This window comes from Nerophis lumbriciformis, linkage group LG05, assembly GCF_033978685.3.
Source record: "Nerophis lumbriciformis linkage group LG05, RoL_Nlum_v2.1, whole genome shotgun sequence".
Classification (NCBI taxonomy): domain Eukaryota; kingdom Metazoa; phylum Chordata; class Actinopteri; order Syngnathiformes; family Syngnathidae; genus Nerophis; species Nerophis lumbriciformis.
In genome coordinates this window covers 46389959-46413290 of record NC_084552.2, presented here as the reverse complement: position 1 = coordinate 46413290, position 23332 = coordinate 46389959, and the positions used below count along the sequence as shown (strand labels likewise).

The window sequence follows — 23332 nt, the reverse complement described above, 5'->3', positions numbered from 1 at the left end:
AGCATTGACCCCTGTTGAATAAAGCAAAAGGAGACAGGCCGAGAACCTGTTTGGGGTTCCCTCCAAAGAAGTGGATGTTGTCCTGAACCCACTGCAAGGCCATCCTCTGGTCCAGCAGGCCCACATTTCCTGGAGCCTCGGAGGAGCCATCCAGAGCGAGGAAGCCAAATGCCCCGATGCGGTAGTTCATGGAGACCACAATAACGGTCTCGCTGTGTGCTAGGTAACGACCATCATACACGTCCAGTGAAGAAGAACCGCTGTAAAACCCTGCAAAAGATGTGATCGTTGAAATTGTCCATGTGAAATAAAGGTTCAATATAAGTGTACCTCCGCCGTAGATCCACACCATGACGGTAAGGTTGTGAGGTCTGGGTGAGGGGGGCACCCACACGTTGAGGTACAGGCAGTCCTCACTCATCTCCCTGTTGGGGTTCCACATCTCGCTGCCCATGAAGCCGGGGAAGGTAGTGTCTACAAACTGGTAGCAGGCATTGGGGTAGTAGTTGGCATCGTACACGGTCGACCACGGCTGCTTGGGCTCGGCCGGCCGGAAACGTCGCTTCCCCATGGGCGGCTCCGCAAAGGGGATGCCAAGAAAGGCGGTGACGTGGCCCCGCTCCAGCACAGGCATGTGAATGCCCCGCACTAGGCCCCCTTGGGTCAGAACTGTTAGGTCTGCCTCGCTCTGAGGAGAGACTGCAGGGACGAGGAGAGAGATGAAGAGGAGAACCTGGGAAAAGAGGAAGAGGACGGCACTCTGCATGATGAACGCAAAGATGGAGGCTCTCTTCTGCTTCCCCTCAGACCTGCAGACGGACAGAGGAGGAGACAGAGTAATGTGATTACTGCTAAAGGAGAGGGATGAAGAACAGAGAGAAAGGTAGACAAACAAATAAGACAAGGACACAAAACCAATGACACAAGGACACATCTGAAAGGTGACAATTTCACGGAAGAGAAGATGTCATACACGCAACATGAACACATGGAGGAGAGGTAGGAGAGGTGTGTAGATGGGCTTCCCAGCAAGCTTTATAAAATATTCAACACAGGCACAGATGAGTCGGTATCATTATTTTCCCAGCTTCTGCTTGCCGTCTGCACGCTACAGTTTTATCATGAAACATTGGCCTTATTACACTAAAGCGTTCAAACATCGCATATTTACAAGAATTGACATTTTCAACATTTGGAATTTAAACAAATAACATGCAAAATTTGATATGCTTAGCAAGATTCACTTGATAAAATAACATTTCCTTTGCATCTCCCATTTAGGGACACCCTGTATATTTCATTGATCATTACAAATAAATTATTGCTTCATCTGTATCCAGCTATTACTTATGACTTGGACGTCTTTGTCAAAACTTTTCCTCCAATATTCAATAATTCATCCTTAGTGTCCATACTTTACATGTCTTTATTTTAATGGCTTGTTTGTTTCACTTTCATTTTTTAACAAGATAAAAAACTCATTGAGATTAAAATCTCTTTTGCGGGAGTTACCTGTGGCCAAGAGGGCAGCAAAAAGAGGCTGCATAAACAAAAAGAAAAACAAAAACAGGAGCAGTGACACACTATAGTTAAAAGTACAAATTACTTAAGTTACAACGTAAACATAAAAAATGCAATGTGTAAAAACAAGTTAAAAAAAACACAGTGTCCAATAGAAACAGCTACTTGATCCTTTAAAATGATCTGAAATTCCCCCAAAGTCATCAGATTCTTTTGTAATCAATTCCATGACCATGGAGCAGCAAATCTAAAGGCTTTTTTTGTGCTGGCTCTAGGGACCAACACGCCAAGGATGTCCTGTGACCTTAAACTATAGCGATTGGATTCTCTACACATAAAAGAACATAAATAACAGGGAACTAGACCAAGAAGTGATTTATATATATAAATAAAAAAACATCCATAGAGAAAATCTGCAGACTGACAAAGATTAACATTTTGCTTTTGCATACAAAGTGCAATGGTGGAAAAGGTTGCCATAACCAGTAACAAAGCGTAAAGCATAGTGATATACAGTATCTATTTGTTTTCAAATAAGTGTCGGGTGCATTCATAAAAACTCCATAATCTAGCAAAGGCATAAAAGTGGTCAGAATCAAGCGTTTCTTAACTCGAAGGGAAAAATAGGACTTGTTTCTACAAGATTTTCTATGTGTGATTTAAAAGACAAGTTCTCACCAATAACAATCCCCAAGTACTTATATGACTCATGACCATTTCAAATTTAACCTAATGAGCAGTTGATACTTTTGGAATGTTCAATGGCAGTTGTTTACCATTTGAAAATAACATAATCTTAGATTTCTTTGAATTTAGCACTAGTCTTGGCTTAGTCAGCCAAGACTGAACAACATCAAAAGCAGAATGCAGGAGCTCAAAGTTTTGCAGTACAGCAGGGGATGAACCGTGTGGCCGTGTCATTTGTATAAAAATAGAACGCAGCATCTGACACATTATCACGGACATCATTTACATAGATGAGAAACAACAACAGACCTAATATGGAACCCTGAGGTACACCCTTTAATACAGGGAGGAAAGATGAGGAGGACCCAGCAAACTGGACGCATTGGGTTTTATTGGACAAGTAATTAGAAAACCACTTACAACATGCTGAGATATAATTCTGTGCAGTCTGTCTGCCAAAATGATATGGTCGATTGTATCAAATGCTTTTCAAAGGTCAATAAATAGAGCTCCACAATATATTTTACATTGCAATAGCTCAGTGATGTAATCCACAACGTTGATAGCAGCGGTTATGGTGCTATGTTTTTATCTAAAACCTGATTGATTTTGAGAAAGCAGACTGTAGGTGTGTAAGAATTCTTTCAATTGTTCAGTAACAAACTTTTTAAGAACTTTAGCTAGGACGCATAACTTGGAGAAGGGTCTTTAGTTATTAACAGCTGTGGGATCCCCTCCTCTAACGAAGGTAAAACATGTAAACTGATTTCCATATGTTAGGAATCTCATTACTGGACAAGGAACGATTAAAAATATGTGCAAGAGATTCTGCTATAAAATCAACGGCTATCTTTAAAAAGAAGGGCTCAAGTTTGTTAGGACCTGCAGTTTTACCAGTATCCAGTTGTTGTAAGGCTCTCTGGACCTCAAACACATCAAGAGGAGTAAAACTAAATGTATTAGCTATGAAAATGTGAAGGGATGGTGACATGCAATCCTTCTGATCATTTGGCTGATTTGGATGTGGGGATAAAGAGTAAACTAAAAAAACAGAAGAAATAAAATGTTCATTAAAAACAAGTATGGCTGATTTATCAGACTACTTGAATCTTTCACGATACAGTTTGGCAGACTATTTGTGGTTTCACTTCCATAAGACATTTTATGACTTTCCAGAAATTCTTGGGATCATTTAAGCTACTGGTGGTTCGCAGCAGATAAAACTTAAGACTTTGACTTCTTGACAAAAGAGGTCAAGCAATTTCTCAGATGCCTAAAAAACATCCAGTCAGTTTGGAATTTTGTATTTCTAGCCTTGGCCCAGGTAGAATCCCTTTCTTTTCATAGACTGGACAGTACAGGAGAGAACCAAGGATTATTACTTTTAGTCTGAATTTACATAGAAGAGCATACTTGTTTATAATATTGATACATGCATCATGAAAACATTTCCAAGCAAACTCAACATCACTGAAACGAGTGACCTTGGACCAATCAAAGAGCCATAAATTATGATGAAAGGCTTGAACACAAAAATGCTTAAAATCCCGTTTAAGAATAATTTGTGGCCTCACTTTTGGTAGCTTAGGTCACTAAAATAATTTGCAAAAATACCAATATCAGAGTATTTATGAGAAGCATTTGTTAAAAAAAGATCAAGAAGGGAAGAGTTCTCTGGGCATTTAAGATTTGGACAGGTTGGGCCGCTAATGAGCTGTGTAAGATTAAGAGTCACAGATTGATTTAAAACCACCCGAGACAGACGACAACCAGTCCCAATTCAGATCCCCAATAAAAAGGATCTCATTAAAATTCAGGGTTGATAGCTGATAGTTCAGTGACAGTAGGGCCTCACTGCTTGCTGAGGGGGTCTGTAACGACCAACAATAGTGATAAAACGGTCCTTAAGGAGTTCTACTTTAAGTGCAAGGAATACAAATTGTTTATTGCAGGATACAGACAAAGGAGCAGCATTAAATATTTGTTATATATATTGCAATTCCACCACCTTTTCTAGGATGGTCACAACGAAAATCATTAAAGCCCTTAATTGCAATACCCTTTTCTGTGATGGATTTCTTAAGCCAGGTTTCAGACAAGACAAGTATGTCAGTATCAGTAAATTTAGCTCATATCCTAACTAGATCCAGTTTAGGAAATAGACTTCTAACATTTAGATGAATAATGCCAAGCCCATATCTGGATTTAAATCACAAGGGGTACTTAAGCACTTAAGATCTGGACCAGGGTTAGATTGAACATTACCTGACAACAGTAGCAAAAGAACAACAAAACATTTCTTTTTCACCAGCATTAATGAAGGTGCTGATTGAATATGCCTAACCCAATGTCTACTTGCTGGATGAAAACAGAAAGATAACAACCAACCATAGAGGACTAAAAAGATAAGTAAAATAAGATAAAATCAGTTATTTAGTTAGTCAAATCCAGTTAGGACAGTATCTGCAAGAACCATGTTCACAGTTTTGTGCCTTTTTGAAGGACTAAAAGATTGTGATGCTCATTAGTGTCTCCAAGGCTCCACAGCGGGTGGAGCAAAGCCAAAAAGAGTGAACAAGTTGTGGGAGAAAACATGTGGATTCACATGCAGCAAAGAACAGGAATATCCAAGTCTATAGTTACCGTAATATGGAAGTAGACAATGACCTCACACGTAAACAGGAACTAAATTGAAGATCGTCAAAGCAGCACAGCAGAAAAATACATCAAAATCAGAACAAGCTTCGGTCCAAAACAGCATGAAAACAATTCCCAGCACCAGAACCAAAAGAACGAAGGGACTTCCTTACTTCCCGGTCTAGGCACTAGGCGCATATGAAACTGGTGGGGTTCGGTACCTCTAACAAGGTTAAGAACCACTACTCTAAAGTTAAAATCGGTTATTGGTTTGTACCGATTATTTTTTACACCCCTACAAATTAGTGTAACATTTAATAATGCATTCATCCATTTTCAACACCGCTTAGCCTCAGTAGGTTCACAGGGAAGATGGAGCTTCTTCCAGATGACTTTGGGCAAAAGGTGGAGTACACCCTGAATTGGTCGCTAGCCAATCGCAGGACACATCATCTAATGATATATCTCTTTATTAATTAAATAATTTTGTTTTCACAATTTGCCCTGGGCCAATGAAAAATTAGCTGCAGGCTGAAAACGGCCCCTGGGGCGCACCCTGGACAACCCTGAACTCGCGTGAACCTACAGCCATGAAAAGTACAATTTGCGCTCTGTGTAAGCCACACACAAAAATATACAACATTGGCATGAAAATCGTTGGTTGCCGGATAGATAATCTTTCCCGGTCTATAAGTAAGACAGTTGTTCAGGAAAGACAACATGATAGTTTCACTTTGCTCTATTATTCAATACATCCAATGTTATTATGAAGTGTGTATGTGTGTGTGGGGGTGCGTAAAGTTGACATGGCCAAAATAGATCCTCTATACAACAGTACGGGAATGTTCCAAAATAGTGTCAATACCCTACACACATGCATGCACGCGCGCAGACACACACACAGTTGGCCATGATGCTAATTTTGTAACTATGACAACCATACATTGCATGATATAAATAGCCACCTCAAAGCAGACAGGTGGGAGACAACTGTCATCTGTGTATCATAGGCTAATATATGATGAGACATATACTGACTTTATTGCCATTGAATCTTCAATAAAGGGTTGCATTTACTCTTAAGAAGTTTGGCAGAAGTTTGCGTCTAGTTATTTGAACCTATTTAACAAACATCACAATAACACCAGCACACATTTGTCTGCAAAGGAGTAGGAGGAAGCATATCTTATGTAATGTTACCATTTCTTTGTGTCCCAGCATTTACTGATAATGAATCCACATTGTCACACTTGGAATAACTTATGTGTTTATTTTTTGATAAAGTTTCTTCAATTCCTGTGTTTAAGTGTCATCTAAGAGGGAGAATAAAAATGATAAAGGAATAGAAAGGGGAAAAATAGGTGTTAAAAATAGGAATAGATTGATAGTAAATGAAAATAAAATGCATACAAATTAATTTACTAATTTTTTGGAAATAACTAATTTAATTATAATGTATATCCTACAGATAAATGAATAAACAATAAACGTAGAAGTAAAAACAGACAAACATTGAACAATGCATAAATCAATGCAGTATATAGATTAACCATTAACTTAATACTGCTTTTTTAAGTTGCTTGTTTAATTTTGTAAAGATACTCGAAAATGTATCAGATGTCTGACCCTTTCAGTGGCGTGTCCAGACAATTTTTTCAGGGGTGGCACCTAGTTCTGCAAGGGTGGCACCCAAATAACAATCAGTCTACCACAGGAGCAGCTGTAGCTACTATGTTACCACTACCAAGTATGGAGTGAACCGTCTTGTAAAACAATTGTTGACATTAAACAATATTGCAAAGCATTGAGCTAGTACAGTATGTCAAACAACAGTTGCCACAAAATACAATCACAGTATGTCAAATTTCCTCTTTAATAAAGTAAATTTGTAACATTCATAAACCTTTTTTTTTTTAATTTAAACCGATTAGGTCGTTATTCAAATCTACTATTTACATTGCTGGCAACAGAATAATTAAAAATATTACACAGTGTGCCTTTAAGAGTATTTGCACAACAAGTAAATTACCTGGATGCAGTAGAACTAGAATCACGGTGGAATAATAAAAGATGGTGGGACTGAAATAACGTTCAAAACAGATGAATGCCCTTGTTCTTGTGTCTGCAGGCAAACACTTTAAATACGCTTGTGTAAAAACAAATATTGTAACTAAAAGGATCACGGATGTCTAGAACCTGTCTGCACATCATTGGTCATCATCAATCATATGCGCGCCGATTAAAATTGCTCGCTAATATGTGTGCGCCGAATAAGATTGTGTGCTACCCTAATATGTGCACGCCAAATCCGCCGATTAAGATGGCCAATATGTGCGCGCTGGATAAGATTGCCCGTCACTACAATATGAAGTATAAATGATCAAACATTGAATATTAGGAGTGTGTGAACCATTCCTTCCTTGTTTCTTTCCCCGACAACCTCCTTAAAGTTTACTAATCCATCAGAAATATCTAGACATCCATCCAGTTTTCTATCAAAGTACCTCAAGCAACTAAAATGCAAGTGTGGTGAGTGTTTTGCGTATTACCCAACAGGCCTATAGTAAATGGGCTAAATGTTTTTTTTTTTTAATTGTGTATGGTACTATTCGACAATTTTTATAATGTACTCATAGTTCAGTGGGCAAGTTGTGTGTTTTTGTATCACATATTTTAACATTCTTTGTTGTTTTTTGAATAATTAGACCATGAACTGGAAAGGTTGTCCAAATAAGTACCTTTAGAATAAATCTGTGCATGGACCATTCCTGTATTGTACGTGGTCAAGAATAAACGCTGTGTCCCACACACACAAGGGCAGATTACCAGATTTCAATATCACTCAATTCATGTTTTAAAAATAAACTATTGTTTGGGGACTCCTGAATTAAGCAATTGTTTGGCGTACCACGAGATTGAGCCTGAGTGCTATGCATACCACGGTTTAAAAAAAAATACTGCTTAAAATTGTTCCACCTTTGAGTGGGGTGGCACATGGGTTGGCACGTGTCACCCCAGGCCATCTCCAAGACACACCACCGGACCCCTTCAGCTTCTCTGCCACTAATTCTGCCATACAGTGGAACGCATGTTTCAATGTTGTTAGAATTGCTTTAAGACATTTAGTACTGGCAGCATGACAGGACAACAGCAGAGCGATCCACAAAATAATTATACTCTTTAATGACATGCTTAAAGTACACACAGTAAAAGCACAGACAAAGAGAAAATGACTGAATGTTCTACAAATCAATGTTCCACTACGGGAAGACTGACCTTTTGCTGTGTGGCTCCTAAAGCCAACGAGGAGATGTTCAGACATGGAAGGGAATAGTATTATTTTGTTATTCCTATATTCACAACCAAAAGGTAAGAGAACAGCAGCTTCTGCTTAAAGGGGTCATGTTATGACTTTGTTCCCCCTAAATTTAAACACTTCCTTGGGTTCTACATAACATGTAATGTTATCTACTTTTTATAAGAAATGGCAACAGCAGAGGATTTTCACATGCATGTACGAGCCAATCTGCTCCACAAAAAGAGGGTACAGAAAAATAACAAATTTATTGACAACAACTTTGGACTACAACTGAATAAAAATAGCAGACTTCGGTTACACCTCTACCATATATGGAGATATCCGCTGACGTAAGTCAGGCAAAATAAGTCACGAAAGTCTCAAATTCCATACAGCTCGTTTGGAGAAAATCTGGAAGAAGGCATTTAACATTTTCGGACTTATGGGGATCGTAAATAAACAAAAACGGGTACCATCAGATAGACCTGGGCGATATGGGCTAAAATAAAATAAAAAATTAAATTCAGATTTTTTTCCCCTATTTTTTTTTAAAGAAACAAATATTAATTCCAAAACAAGTTTTGCTTTTATTTGATCAAAAACTTGTTTAAAATGACTGCACACACTGCATCTTACTCTTAGCAAAATTTAAATTTGTTGTTGTTTTTAGACCAGATTTAAATTGTACTTTAATGCAATAATTTTCACAGAACCAAATGAAGAGCTTCCTCTAGAAGGCATTACTTCTGTCTTGAATAAAATAATTCTGTCAACAAAAATGTAGCATCGTACATTGCATGCAAAAACATAATCTGCAACATTGCGAATAATAAAGTGCGAACTTAAAACTTTTGTTTTGAAAAAATACTTTTGTAAATAAAAAATGTAGCATTGTACATTGCATGCAAATAAATCATCTGCAATATTGAGATAAAGTGCAAACTTAAAACTTCTGTTTTGAAAAAAATAACTTTTTTCAATGAAAATTTAGCATTGCACATTGCATGCAAATAGATAAACTCCAATAAACAATAACTATACCAATAATTATTAAATAGTAATACAACTCAATCAGATCAATAAAGTGCAAACTTAAAACCTCAGCTTTAAATAAAATACTACTGTAAATGAAAATGTAGTATTGTACATTGTATGCAAATAAATAATCAAGTGCAACATTGAGATGACAATATAGTTTTAGTAAGTGGATAAACGCAGGCTTTTCCCTGAAGTATCCTGGGCTCCTTGTTAGTGTGTACTGATGTTAAAGACAATGTACACTTCATCGCTCATGGAATATATCACTATATTGATGATTGCAGCCCTTTGAGACATTTGTGATTAAGGGCTACATAAGTAAACTTTGATTTATTGATTGATTAAATTACTTATAACTCAACAGTTTTGCAGCAGCAGACGCGCGTAAGACATACTTGCCAACCCTCCCGAATTTTCCGGGAGACTCCCGAAATTCAGCGCCTCTCCCGAAAACCTCCCGGGACAAATATTCTCCCGAGAATCTCCCGATTTTCAGCCGGAGCTGGAGGCCACGCCCCCTCCAGCTCCATGCGGCCCTGAGTGAGGACAGCCTTTTTTCACGACAGGACAACAGGGTGACAAGAAATAAATCATCCATACTAGAGATAAATTGTATTATTATGTTTATCTTACCTAAAAATAAATATATTTTCTAATTAAAAAAAACAAAAACAAAATACATTTTTACTATATTTTGCTAAAAACACCAAAATTAATTGTATTTTTATTTGTATTTTTTCTGACTCCTTATTACATCCAGCCATAGAATTATACATTAAAATAAACATATTTGAAATAATTAATTTTAAATGATCACAATTCACTTAAAATGACCATGTTTAATTATTAAAATAATTGCTTGTTTTTTAACAACTTTAGCATTTTATTCATTACATTTTGAAACTCTCAGAAGCCAAGTTATGTTATATTCCTTAAGATTTATTTATGCAAGTTTGAAGTATCAATTATCTAAACACAGTTTTGTTTGCATATTTTCAGGATATATATATATATATATATATATATATATATATATATATATATATATATATATATATATATATATATATATATGTATGAAATACTTGACTTGGTGAATTCTAGAAGTCAATATACTCCTCCCCTCCTAACCACGCCCCCAACCACGCCCCGCCCCACCACTGACCACGCCCCCCGCCCCCCACCTCCCGAAATCGGAGGTTTCAAGGTTGGCAAGTATGGCGTAAGAGCTGTCTGGTTTTGCATGTGCAGAGCGACTGCTATAGTGATTACTCTGTGCAGTGTACTCCTTTTTGATCATACATGGAACTTTGTGTAAATGATTTCACCAGAGAAAGCTGCTTCTTATTTGTAGTTTTTTGTTGTTGTTGCGGTCTTGTTTGCCTCCTAAAGAGTTGCATTTCCCCTACTCGGCTCGATGATGTTTCAGATGCTGGAATAAGTTTGTCATTTATTCCATGCCTGTTGCTGCAATTCTAAAGCACAGACGACACTTTTCGTTTCTTTCGAACAAACGTTTCGCTCTCATTAGCATTAGAATTAGCTTGTGGATCTCCGTTCAGGAAGTAAGGGAGCCAGCTAGGGCTACGGCAGCTCATGCGGGCGAAAAGTATGCCGGAGCAAGAGGAGAAAAACCTAGATTTTTGATTTTTTAAATCGTCTGCAACAAAAAACTCAAATTTATCGATAAAATCGATATATCACCCAGGCCTATAAGAAAAGTTGTTTTTGCATAATAGGACCCCTTTTAGCGATTAAGCATTGTATTGCATTTATCATAAGAACACTTCATTAACATTAATGTGAAGATTACCGAGCTACCATTAAAAACAATATCGATGCAACCAGGAATATGAGGGTCAATAAAAGAAGAAAGGGATGGATGATACGTTAATAAAAGGATGGAGAATGGTGGGTAGTAATAGTAGGCGCCAACTGCCAAGTGATGGCCGTTTTATATTTGGATGCTGGGCATGCGACCACCTTTACAACACACACAAGCCTGCTTGAGAATCGCAGTTGGAGATAATGAGGAGAGACGAGGGACATTGTGGGTGGCACAGGGAGACACCGAGTGGAAAGAAAGTGTGTCACTTCTCAAATTAGACCCAGGAATTTGTGTATGAAGTTCACAGGAGGATTGATTGCATGGACGGAGATGGCGGGAAGGATGATGTGGGGGTGGGGGTGGCTTAGGGTATGTCGTATGTTTCCACGGACAAAAAAAACTCAAATCCAAAGCAGTGCGTGGAAAACACCCATTGACTGCCTAGAATAATGCTTTTTCCATGACAACATTGAAGTCCCCATTTGTACTTCATGCATACATAACACATGGATAATTGTTATTATTTGTATAAGCAACAGAGAACTGTGGTTCTGCGTGATTTCAATGTGTCACTCCAAAGTCCTGCTGTCCTTTCACACGCTTCCACAAAATGCTTGGACTTGACTTAGAGTAAGCATTCAAGACAAGAAGCTGCCATGAAGAGCCGCAGCTGCGTGACGCTTTGACTGGCAGCGAGGGGAATCGCTGGAATTTTCCATCTTGCAACAGCACGCACGCATGCACTAACACACAAACACACAACATTTAACCCATCACACACACAAAATTTAGCCCATTAAGCAGAAACAAAAAGGTGAACATAATTATTTTTGTTACTAAAAAAGCAAGATAATGAAATATTAAGTTGAATTGTTGCCTTAAAGCACAGGTGTCAAACTCAAGACCCAGAGACCAGGGCCCACATGTAACAAGCATGCTTACGCACAAAAACCTGGTGTACGCCATTTTTCCACGCCATGGGCTGTATCAAGACTGACAATGTTAAATGTGCGCTGCTTCACGCCAACTCCATGGCTGACGTACGTACATTTCTACAGGCTCTGGATACTTTGGTGACATACAGAGGTGGTCGTTCGGCCTTAGCCAGCTTTATATTCATATTAATAGTTTTAAGGACATACTGTATATCATTTTTTTTCCATCTATTGCTGTCAAAACGTGTTTCTGCAATTCCTTGGCCATGTCAGGCAGACAACAGCAGCGGGTGGTCACCGCACACTGGCATCGGAGACCAATGAGGATACATATACTGCTGCTACCGCAAGAAGCTCTCCTGTGTTGTAATAAATTGAGTAATCAAACAAGACTCAAAGTATTTGTATCCTTTGTGATATGCTGGCATGTTTACATTTAAAAGATTGCAAAATTACACATTTTCGTCCACTGGCACCAAGCGCTGTAAAGCATTGAGGCGGAAGGGACAAACGCTCGTCCGTTTTGGCAATGTACATCCATCTTTTTCTTAAGGCTGGGCGATATGGCTGAAAACTATATCACTATATACAAACTTTATATTGATTGATAGTGATAATTATTCATATTTATAATGATTTATTTAAGCCTGCCAATAAATACTGTAAAAATAAAAATCCAACTTACCAACAGTGCTATTTATCAGTGGACAGGGTGTCCGGTAGCCAGGTAGGATGAGCGCGGTTATGGTAATAAAATAATTAAAGTAGATTTGAAGGTAATTGCAGATTTGAGACACTAGATGGCAGTAATGTATAAGCTATTGAACACTACACAGTAGTTTGGGAAACTATACTCATCAAAAGGGAACTGCACTTTTTTTAGAATTTTGCCTATTGTTTACAATCATTATGACAGACAAGAACACACTTTTTTTTTTTTTTACGATTTTAAAGATTGTAAAAAAAAAAAACCTTTCAGGATGCGGCTAATGAGAGTCATTGTTGTAGCCTTCAAAGCCCTCTAAAACAACTTTAAAACCCTCCATAAACGTTTTATATACACAGCCCAAGTCTATGTATAATGTAGTAACAGACACGTTCATAACAATACATGATATGTTCAATATTTACTGTATTTTTGATCATTTTAATCATTTCCGGGACCGATTTATTCCGTGCATTTATTTCTGTTTCCATAGCAGCGCACGTCTGACTTCTGGCAACATGTGTGTTCCTACTTCCGGAATCAAACATGAGTGTGTTTTCTAATTATGTCACGGTATGAAAATTTCTTATCATGGTTATTGTGACCAAAATGATCATGGGTATTATTGTTATCACGGTAATTTTAAATGCGCCTGCTGCATGGCAACTCTCAGTCCTAGCAGCTGACGGGAGGACGCTAGTTGAACGTTCAAAATGAAACCGCAACATCAATTATTTTTCTCTTCCAACAGCATTGCACTCTTAAACGCACACCGAGGCTCCACGGAAGTAGAAGCGAATGAAATTAAGTGAAACGAAGCAATCGGCTCCGTTTACTTGGAGGGAACATTTTCAAAGCAAAGTCTGTGTTGTCGCCGCCATGTTTGCTCGAGCCAAACGGCTCTAGTGCGCAGGCGCTGCGCCGCTTCAGTTTTCAAGAAGTAAGCGGTGTTGCCTAAAATACATTAATAAATTAAGTTTTTTCTGTAATTAAAAATTTAAGCGGTATGGAATTTTATCGCGGTTTATCATTATACCATTTTTACCGTTACATCCCTATTTCTAATCATGGCAGACTTGGTAACAGAAAACAAAGACGACTATTTTTGGACAAATGAGAATTTACAATCCTTACACTTTTGAAGCTAAATATACTGCTGCTTATAGAAGCCAGCACGAAGGAAGAATGAGACGGAGAAGATGGAAGACAGGAGAGGGGGATGAAAGTGATTTTGACGCTATAAATATGGGATTTGGAGCCAAGCTATTTTGACATAAATGGATTGCTTGCCCAAAATCAACAGCAAACGTCCCTGGCCAACTGGACCACATGAACAACTGTCCATCGAGTGAGTCATTATAATATCGACCATGATACACGCAACACATGTTAGTACAACTACAGTACATACGCTGTCTGGCTAGCTCAGCTGTGTACAAACAAAACATGAAATGTGGGCTAATACTTTACAGATACTGCAATATGATTGTTCATGATTTTCAGTCAGTACAAACTGGTGTCGTATCGCAGTGTTGTGCGTCACAAACTCAAAACACTTTGTGTTGACGTAGAAGCCCGCTTATTTCTTGCCGTAGTTGGCTTTTACGGATAATACAGTAGCATGGCTATGTGTTACTACGCTAGAAAAAGAGTTCCTAAGTGTTCGCTCTTACAATAACAATGTCTCTACAGATTGGTTATTATACAGGTTACGGGACGTAAATGAAGTATTGTTGACGGTTTTAGAATGCATTTTTAAAGTGATTTGGAGGTAGAATTGATTGCTCCCATTAGCTGCATTGCAAGCCACCTAAAACGAGCAGATTTGTATATGTTAGAAAGCAAAAAAAAAAACCAAAACATTTGTGTTCTTGTCGCTCATAATGATAATGAACAACAGGTAAAATTCCAAAAAAAGTGCAGTTCCCCTTTAAAACGACACATTGGATGTGTCAGGATGTTGCTGCATTAAAACCAACAAAATAAAGACAAGTTTCTGTTATTGAGTTGATATATCAAGATATCACTCTCTCTTCTCAGTTCATGCAGTGAATCCACAGCGAGACAGAAAGACGGCGCAACCAAATTTGGTAGTCGATACTGTTACGTGATTGGCTGTTGGCGTTTCCCTCCCATTGCTCAGTGAATACTGTTAACTGACTGGTTGTTAGCATGTCCCTCCTATTGCTCAGTGACACTTCCTGTTTGCTGGGTTCCCAGACCGCAAGCGACTTCATTAAACAAATCTTGCTTCATAATTTCTGGTTCCTTCCGACCAAAAAATATAAATATATAATCGTATATTTTATCGAACACATTTTATATTGATATCGATTATGTGTATGTCGCGATATATATTTATATCGTTTTATCGGCCCATCCCTACTTCTTCCTCACCTTCTTCCTGATACCCGACTATTTCTTTGTTATTTCAACCCGCTGGTGATCGTTCCAAACACCAGAAAGAACCACCTCCTACTGACTTGGGATTTAACACAGATGCAGCGCTTAAGCACATGGCTATCTTCAACATGATGTGAGTATTTAAAAGGGGGCGTAACCTTGGCGTGCCATGTCAAGCCAACTCGTGAGATCAATTACACGTTGACTACATGTAACAACGAAATGTGCTTGGATTTGTGCGTTCGCACAATTTAATACAACTAAATTATTACTTGCGTACGTAGTTTTCTGGATTTAAACATACGTTTAGTTTGAAATCTACCACATTAATTGAGCACCAAAAAACACTTTCTAGCTAAATGCACACTGCATGCAAATGCGTATATTCTAAACTTTTACATTATCTGATCATGCAACAAATATTCCCATAGCGCTTCAAATATTGCGGCTTCACCACATTGAAGATGTTTTTGGGAACATTTTTCATTTTTCAAAGCATATTCTACATTTTTTTGGTCCTTAATTAAGCATTTTCAAGCAAAAAAAAAAAGGCTAATACTGTCCTGATCTGGCCACTCTGCTGCCACCTATCTTCTTTTTGTTGCAGTCCCTGGTTTCTGAGTCACGGGGCGTACATTCGTGCACACCTGATACTCATTTCCTCCTGACTACTTAAGCTCTCCAGTCTCTTTACTGATTACCGTATTTTTCGGAGTATAAGTCGCACTGGCCGAAAATGCATAATAAAGAAGAAAAAACCCATATATAAGTCGCACTGGAGTATAAGTCGCATTTTTGGGGGAAATTTATTTGATAAAACCCAACACCAAGAATAGACATTTGAAAGGCAATTCAAAATAAATAAAGAATAGTGACCAACAGGCTGAATAAGTGTACGTTATGTGACGAATAAATAACCAACTGAGAACGTGCCTGGTATGTTAACGTAACATATTATGGTAGAAGTCATTCAAATAACTATAGCACTATATCCTATCAACCTATCACAATCGAGGAGCACCCCCTGGAAGATGTGGTCAAGTTTGTCTACCTGGGAAGCAACATCAGCACAGATGGAGGAGCTGATAAAGATGTCGGGCTGCGCATCAGCAAAGCAAGACATGCCTTTGGAACTCTCCGACCTGTATGGCTCTCTTCCCAGCTCTCCAGAAACACCAAAATCAGAATCTTCAATACAAATGTAAAATCTGTCCTTCTTTATGGCTGTGAAACCTGGAAAACCACCAAATCAATTGTCCATAAACTACCAGTGTTTATTAACAACTGTCTCAGGTACATACTGAGGATTTGGTGGCCCAACAAGATATCAAATGTAGACCTGTGGAGACGCATGAACAAAGAGCAAATTCAAAATGAAATCAAAAGCAGAAAGTGGGGATGGATTGGCCATACACTTAGGAAGGATCCGAGAAACATAGCAAGACAAGCCCTGGACTATAACCCTCAAGGCAAGAGGAAGCCAGGGAGACCAAAACTCAACTGGAGGCGGTCCACACTTGAACTGACCAAGATGGGGATCTCCTGGCAAGAAGCGAAGACCATTGCACAGAAGAGAGTGAGGTGGAGTTTCATGGTAGACGCCCTATGCTCCCAAGGGGGCCAAGAGGATTAAAGAAAGATAGAACATGCCAAACAATCTGTCACTCCTAATCACTAAATCCAATGAAATCTTATACGTCTAGTCTCTTACGTGAATGAGCTAAATAATATTATTTGAGTGTTATGTGTTAATAATTTCACACATAAGCAAACTATTAAAAAAAATGCAACTTATAGTCCGAAAAATACGGTATGTTTCACCCTTCCAGTTGTGTACATCTCCTCTGCTTTTGGTCCAATCACGCTACTCGTTCTCTGTGGTTTAGACGTTGCGGTTGTAGTGGTAATTGTTAATCTCCACACCTTTTGTGTGCGATTTCTGTTTCTCTCACCTTAAGTGTGCATTCTTAGTTTATTTTCTTCACCCCTTTTTGAGTGTTTTATTTGTTATTATTCCTCTTTATTTCTGTGCTCTGTGTTGGGGTCCAACTCTGGCTAAACCGATTGTGGCAAATCCCCAAAAAATATCAATACTACAGTATTAAACTGATTGCACTGTCCTTCTCATTCATCCCAAAGGTGGAATGAGATACGTGCCATACCTTTATCATCATTATTGATTAACGGGGATAGTAATTATAGCCGTTTTTGCATTCAAATGTATTAAACTATTGGTGGCAAAAGATCTGCCCTCAACATCAATGCTATGTAGAGTCTTAGCACAATCACATGTCTAATCCATCTTCAGTGTTACACAAAATACAACGCAGGAGGACTTAAGATGCCACACACAGTCACTATCAGGGGTGTCCAAACTTGGTATGTATATTAGCGATGGGAGGAAATGTGCAGAGGCTTCGAGGCATGTGTTGAGTAATGGAGGGGGTGTTTCCACGAGGCACGTATTGAAGTTTGCTTTATTAAGGGGAGGAGCCAGAAATGATGACATGTGTAGCCTCGCTGCCAGGATGTACCACGTGAGAGTTTCGGGACGCGGCTCAGGTTTTGCCAGGAGATTCGACAACTCATAAACCGTCCAAGTTCTATTGAAAATGTGGGCTTTTATTGTTGTGGTCAGTTCAGAATCTGGATAGAGATTAAAAACAATGTTTTTAAATGCCACTAGAATCAAATAATGACGACAAAATTAATCCAAAGTGGTTACCACGTTGTCATGTACTGTATATTGAATAACTAACTTGTGTCGGATCTGTGTGCACAACTTTGGTAGCGTAACAGTTCGAGCAGCTGCCTTTGATGCGACTGTTGCTACATGACAGGAGTTTGATTGTTGGCAACGTCAATCCTCGATTGAGTTGTGTTGAATTAACGCATTCTGTATTTATTATTTTTTTAACCAGCCACCAGAAATCAACAGCTGGATGATGAAGAGGTTTGGTCAAGAAGAAAAAAAGAATCGCTTAAAACCAAAAATACAATTAACTAAATCTCCTCTGCAAATTATTGTCAAAGTTATAGTATATTGTCATTTTCTTCAAGGTGACATAAAAACAATTTACAACCTGCCCTATCATATTTCTACCATGTTGGAAAAATACAAACACACAATACATATACAGTACATATATAATACATGAAACATATTTTAATGTACTTTGTTAATTTAAAGGGGAACATTATCACAATTTCAGAATGGTTAAAACCATTAAAAATCAGTTCCCAGTGGCTTATTATATTTTTCGAAGTTTTTTTCAAAATTTTACCCATCACGCAATATCCCTAAAAAAAGCTTCAAAGTGCCTGATTTTAACCACTCGTCCATTTTCCTGTGACGTCAGATAGTGAAGCCGACACAAACAAACATGGCGGAAAGAACAGCAAGCTATAGCGACATTAGCTCGGATTCAGACTCGGATTCAGACTCGGATTTCAGCGGCTTAAGCGATTCAACAGTTCAACAGATTACGAATGTATTGAAACGGATGGTTGTAGTGTGGAGGCAGGTAGCGAAAACGAAATTGAAGAAGAAACTGAAGCTATTGAGCCATATCGGATTGAACCGTATGCAAGCGAAACCGACGAAAACGACACGACAGCCAGCGACACAGGAGGGAGCGAGGACGAATTCGGCGATCGCCTTCTAACCAACGATTGGTATGTGTTTGTTTGGCATTAAAGGAAACTAACAAATATGAACTAGGTTTACAGCATATGAAATACATTTGGCAACAACATGCACTTTGAGAGTGCAGACAGCCCAATTTTCATCAATTAATATATTCTGGAGACATACCCTCATCCGCGCTCTTTTCCTGAAAGCTGATCTGTCCAGTTTTGGAGTTGATGTCAGCAGGCCAGGGAAGCTAAGGTCGATAGGGGGTTTAGCTCGCTCGTCTGCGGGAACAAACTGCCGCCATTGCTTGCCGTGCTACAGAGGTCCTTTGTCTCTGAATTGCTCACACACTCCGGCAGATTCAATGGGGGTCTGTCGGCAGATTTCTTTGACTTTATCGTTGGAAATGCATCTGCTTTGAGTGTCGCAGGATATCCACACATTCTTGCCATCTCTGTCGTAGCATAGCTTTCGTCGGTAAAGTGTGCGGAACAAACGTCCAATTTCTTGCCACTTTCGCATCTTTGGGCCACTGGTGCAACTTGAATCCGTCCCTGTTCGTGTTGTTACACCCTCCGACAACACACCGACGAGGCATGATGTCTCCAAGGTACGGAAAACAGTCGAAAAAACAAAAAATAACAGAGCTGATTTGACTCGGTGTTTGAGAAAATGGAGGATTGCTTCCCGATGTGACGCCACGTTGTGACGTCATCGCTCCGAGAGCGAATATTAGAAAGGCGTTTAATTCGCCAAAATTCACCCATTTAGAGTTCGGAAATCGGTTAAAAAAATATATGGTCTTTTTTCTGCAACATCAAGGTATATATTGACGCTTACATAGGTCTGGTGATAATGTTCCCCTTTAACTAGCAAAACCATTCGGTTGAATATGTATTGTGATTCATTGTCATTTCCAAGAGGCATAACAGACGCAACATTTCAATACCTCATACATTATGTGGTTAAGATACAGCTGTTTGTAATCATACATTTGACCAGCAGGTGGTGTTGTGTGCCAAAGCATGCCTTGAAGCTTTGGGAAATTCTCGAACCAATTGGCTCAAGTGGTTTGATGCCTCATTAGGCTTCATCTGACCATCACTAGTATATATGGACCGCATACAGAAACATAAAAGAATCAGGAGGGTGGGTGGAGCTCTATAGTACATGTTATGCATTAAAGACGCGAGTACCAATCCAATTTAGGTCAATACAATAGAGAATTCACTCTCCCACATATTCGCTGATTCCTTTTGTCTGATTTGAATCGAAAATAATTTGTAGAAAATGCATGGATGGATGGATAGTTTTTCTATGTTAACTAAAATAGAAAATGATTTGATGACAGTATGTGCACGAGAATAATAGCGTTGCATCTAAGAGTTAAGCCGGGGGCACTGTTTCACTGGTGAATTTATAACATTTTCTTGCAAGAAGATGCTTTGACAAATTATGTTGTGTAACTGCATAATTTTAAGTACAATATTGTAAACTGTATGTCTGTAATAGTTTCTTAATGTGTAAAACTGAATTTAAAATGTGTTTAATAACTGTGAGAGGCACATTATACGGTTTAAAACATGGGTCCAAGAGGTAGTATCACCAAAGGGTCAAATAATACCTGCTTAAAGGGGATCTGCACTTTTTTGGAATTTGGCCTCTCATTCACAATCCTTATGTAAGACAAGCACACATAGGTTTATCTTTTTATGCACTCTAACTAGTAAATAAATGTTAGAAAAAGTCCGCTTACAATGGAGCCTAAGAGAGTCGCTCTATTCTGCCTATAAAGCGCTTAAAAAAACATCCAAACACTTTCATCAACATTTTATATACACACAGTAAGTGTATATGTAATTTAACAGGCACATTCATTGTAACATGTAATATTTACGTATTTTCCTCATTTTAAGCATACAACAGCGCATACATTTCACAAAAGCATCACAATATTCGCTTTTCCCTTCAACAGTAACAACTACTACTAATCATGGCACACTTCTTGAGAGCCAACACACATGATAAAACATCACTTACTGTACAATGTCTGCTCTCACCGGGATGCAGACTGTTAGGATGTTCATATATTCCCGTTTAAATGAAAAATTACTCATAATCCTAAAAGGTGCGTGGAACCAAGCGTCATTTCGGGTCTTTTTCGCCATTTCCGGGTCAAAGTTAGCAGTCAAAGTGTACCAAATTCTCGATTTATTTCCACAACCTTCTACTATACAGTTGAGAAGCATGATAAATTATAACCTAGAATTAACTTTCACGAGCTCAGAGATGAAAAAGCAGCTCCCTAGCTCACGATGTCAATACAGCAGCATAAGGGAGTTTAGTTACCTCTCTTGATCAATAAATATGTCTTTAACGTTAGCGCTTGTAATAACAATACCGCTAATACTTGGTTGATATTCAGGTCACTAAATGTAAAAAGAGTATTGACATTTTTTTGATTTTTTGTTTTTTGAATGGGTTTTATGGTCAGAAAAGACGCAATGACGACATGACTTCCATCCTTCATGACTTTGATTTACGTTTATTAACGGGTTACAATGTATAAATATGTGTTTCTGTCTCTCATAAGGACTGTGAATTGTGGGCATAGGCGCCGATCTACATTTCTGCCAGTGGGTGCTCGGACGGGCGGTAAATCTGACGCTACTTTTCTGAGCATGCGCGGTTTTTGCTTGGTGGTGAGAAATAATTTGCCATCAATCCCACGAGGGTGCTCTGCATTGTCCGTGGGTGCTCGGGCCCCGAAGCACCCACGGGATCGGCGCCTATGAGTGGGCAAAATTCCCCAAAATTGCAGTTCCACCGTAAATTCTTAATATTTGATACTTCAGTCATTATGCCTCTGTTTAATTACAAATCACTAGAATAAGAGCCAATACAAACAAAAAAGAAAACAAGCAACGGGCCAAAAATTACTCCTTGGCTACACTTTGGACATGTTTGATCTAGGATGGTGAAACATCTGTAATAGTGTGATGCAAACAAAAAAAGACTTGAAAATGCCTTTTTGACCAACATAATCAATGCTGTTTTGTTTTGCCTTTTTTAAGTCAAATGTACAAGAAAGTTCAAATGTAATATTTTAAATGTACAGTATATATATTACATATTTGAGAGGTGAACACAGGGAAATGGCATTTGAAGGCTTTCCGAGTGGTGCATTAAGGTAACATTAAACTGGTAACCATGGCTACAGATGATCTTGCCTGCAAAAATGAAGTTAAAGGACAGGACAGACAGTGGACACAGGTTAGCTAATCTCGCGAGCGTACGAGCCGGAGAGTTCTCATTAAAACGATGATGAAGATGATTATGATGACGTTGTGGCACAATACCTGCCATTTTATCAGCACATTTAATCAACAAATACAACTATAATCTTGAAGACAACTGGTCGACATAGGTTAGTGTGTCCTACCTTAAAAATGTACACTTGTTAGTCTTCTTCCTCTGCGGTTAAAACAGCAGCAGCGGGCGGAGACAACGTCAATGTCTCCAGACTGTTGTTAAGGACAAAACCTTGAGCGTAATGCCTCCTACGGTTAGCAAACATCCACACTGCCGGGCCGAGCAGCACTACAGCTACAGAGGTGGTGGGCTGGTCCAATAAATAGTGCTTGTACACACACAGTGGACGACTACAAAGTCTCGCGAGAGTTTAGACGTCTATGTCTGGCGAACGCAGACTACGTGGTGCCTTCAGGTACACTTAAACATAGTTATTTAAACAACCTATGTTGACTTGCTTTACCGGCGCCCTCCCAATTAACAATTTCCCGTACATTTGCCATAGTTTGAGCTTTATTTTGAAAAAAAAAAAATACAATACAATACAACAATACAAAATACAAAATAGATAGATAGTACTTTATTGAGGCTAGTTATATGCACGAGTAGCAGCTAGGTTATGTCTTTCGTTCAAAACTGGATGTTAGATGTCGTTAGACACCAACACTGTTTGTGCTTAAATAATGCAAAGTTTCCGACTCATGTAGGTTTTTTTGAATGCCAAATGACGCCCACTTAAAAAACAAAAAAAACTGTCCTGTCAAGACACTCGAGCAAATCATATTGTTGATGTACAGTAGATGCCCATCCATCCATCCATTTATACCGCTTGTCCCAAAAGAGAAGTGTTGGATATTTCTCTTGTTTCCCTATTTGTATTTGACTTTATTAAATGTTTGGTTGTATTTACTGTTTGGCCAAGCTGGACTGCAGAAGGGCGGGATAGAAAGAAGAAGAAAAAAAATTGTGGGGACAAGAGGGGTACAAGACACAGAGACAACAACAACAACAAAAGCTCTACATTAGCAAATACAATATACAAACCCCAAAACCAGTGAGGTTGGCACGTTGTGTTCAAATAAAAACAGAATACAACAATTTGCTAATCCTTTTCAATCTATATTCAATTGAATAGACTGCAAAGACAAGATACTCTACGTTAGAACTGGAAAACTGTATTTTTGCAAATATTAGCTCATTTGGAATTTGATGCCTGCAACATGTTTAAAAAAATCTGACACAAGTGGCAAAAAAGACTGAGAAAGTTGAGGAATGCTCATCAAACACTTATTTGGAACATGCCACAGGTGAACAGGCTAATTGGGAACAGGTG

General features: G+C 38.6%; 1 protein-coding gene across 2 annotated transcripts in view; it reads right to left on the bottom strand.

Moving 5' to 3' along the window:
- The window catches only part of ache (acetylcholinesterase (Yt blood group)), a 35027-nt gene extending 12699 nt beyond the window's left edge, over positions 1 to 22328 (bottom strand). For both annotated transcript variants that reach the window (XM_061959385.2, XM_072913258.1), the window contains exons 1-3: positions 22130 to 22328; positions 331 to 809; positions 47 to 270 (exon numbers count right to left, since the gene is read on the bottom strand). In XM_061959385.2, coding sequence (XP_061815369.1) covers positions 47 to 270; positions 331 to 766 — 660 coding nt within the window. In that variant the 5' untranslated portion in view covers positions 767 to 809; positions 22130 to 22328. The remainder of the gene's footprint in view (positions 1 to 46; positions 271 to 330; positions 810 to 22129) is intronic.
- Between the last annotated feature and the right edge of the window lie 1004 nt (positions 22329 to 23332).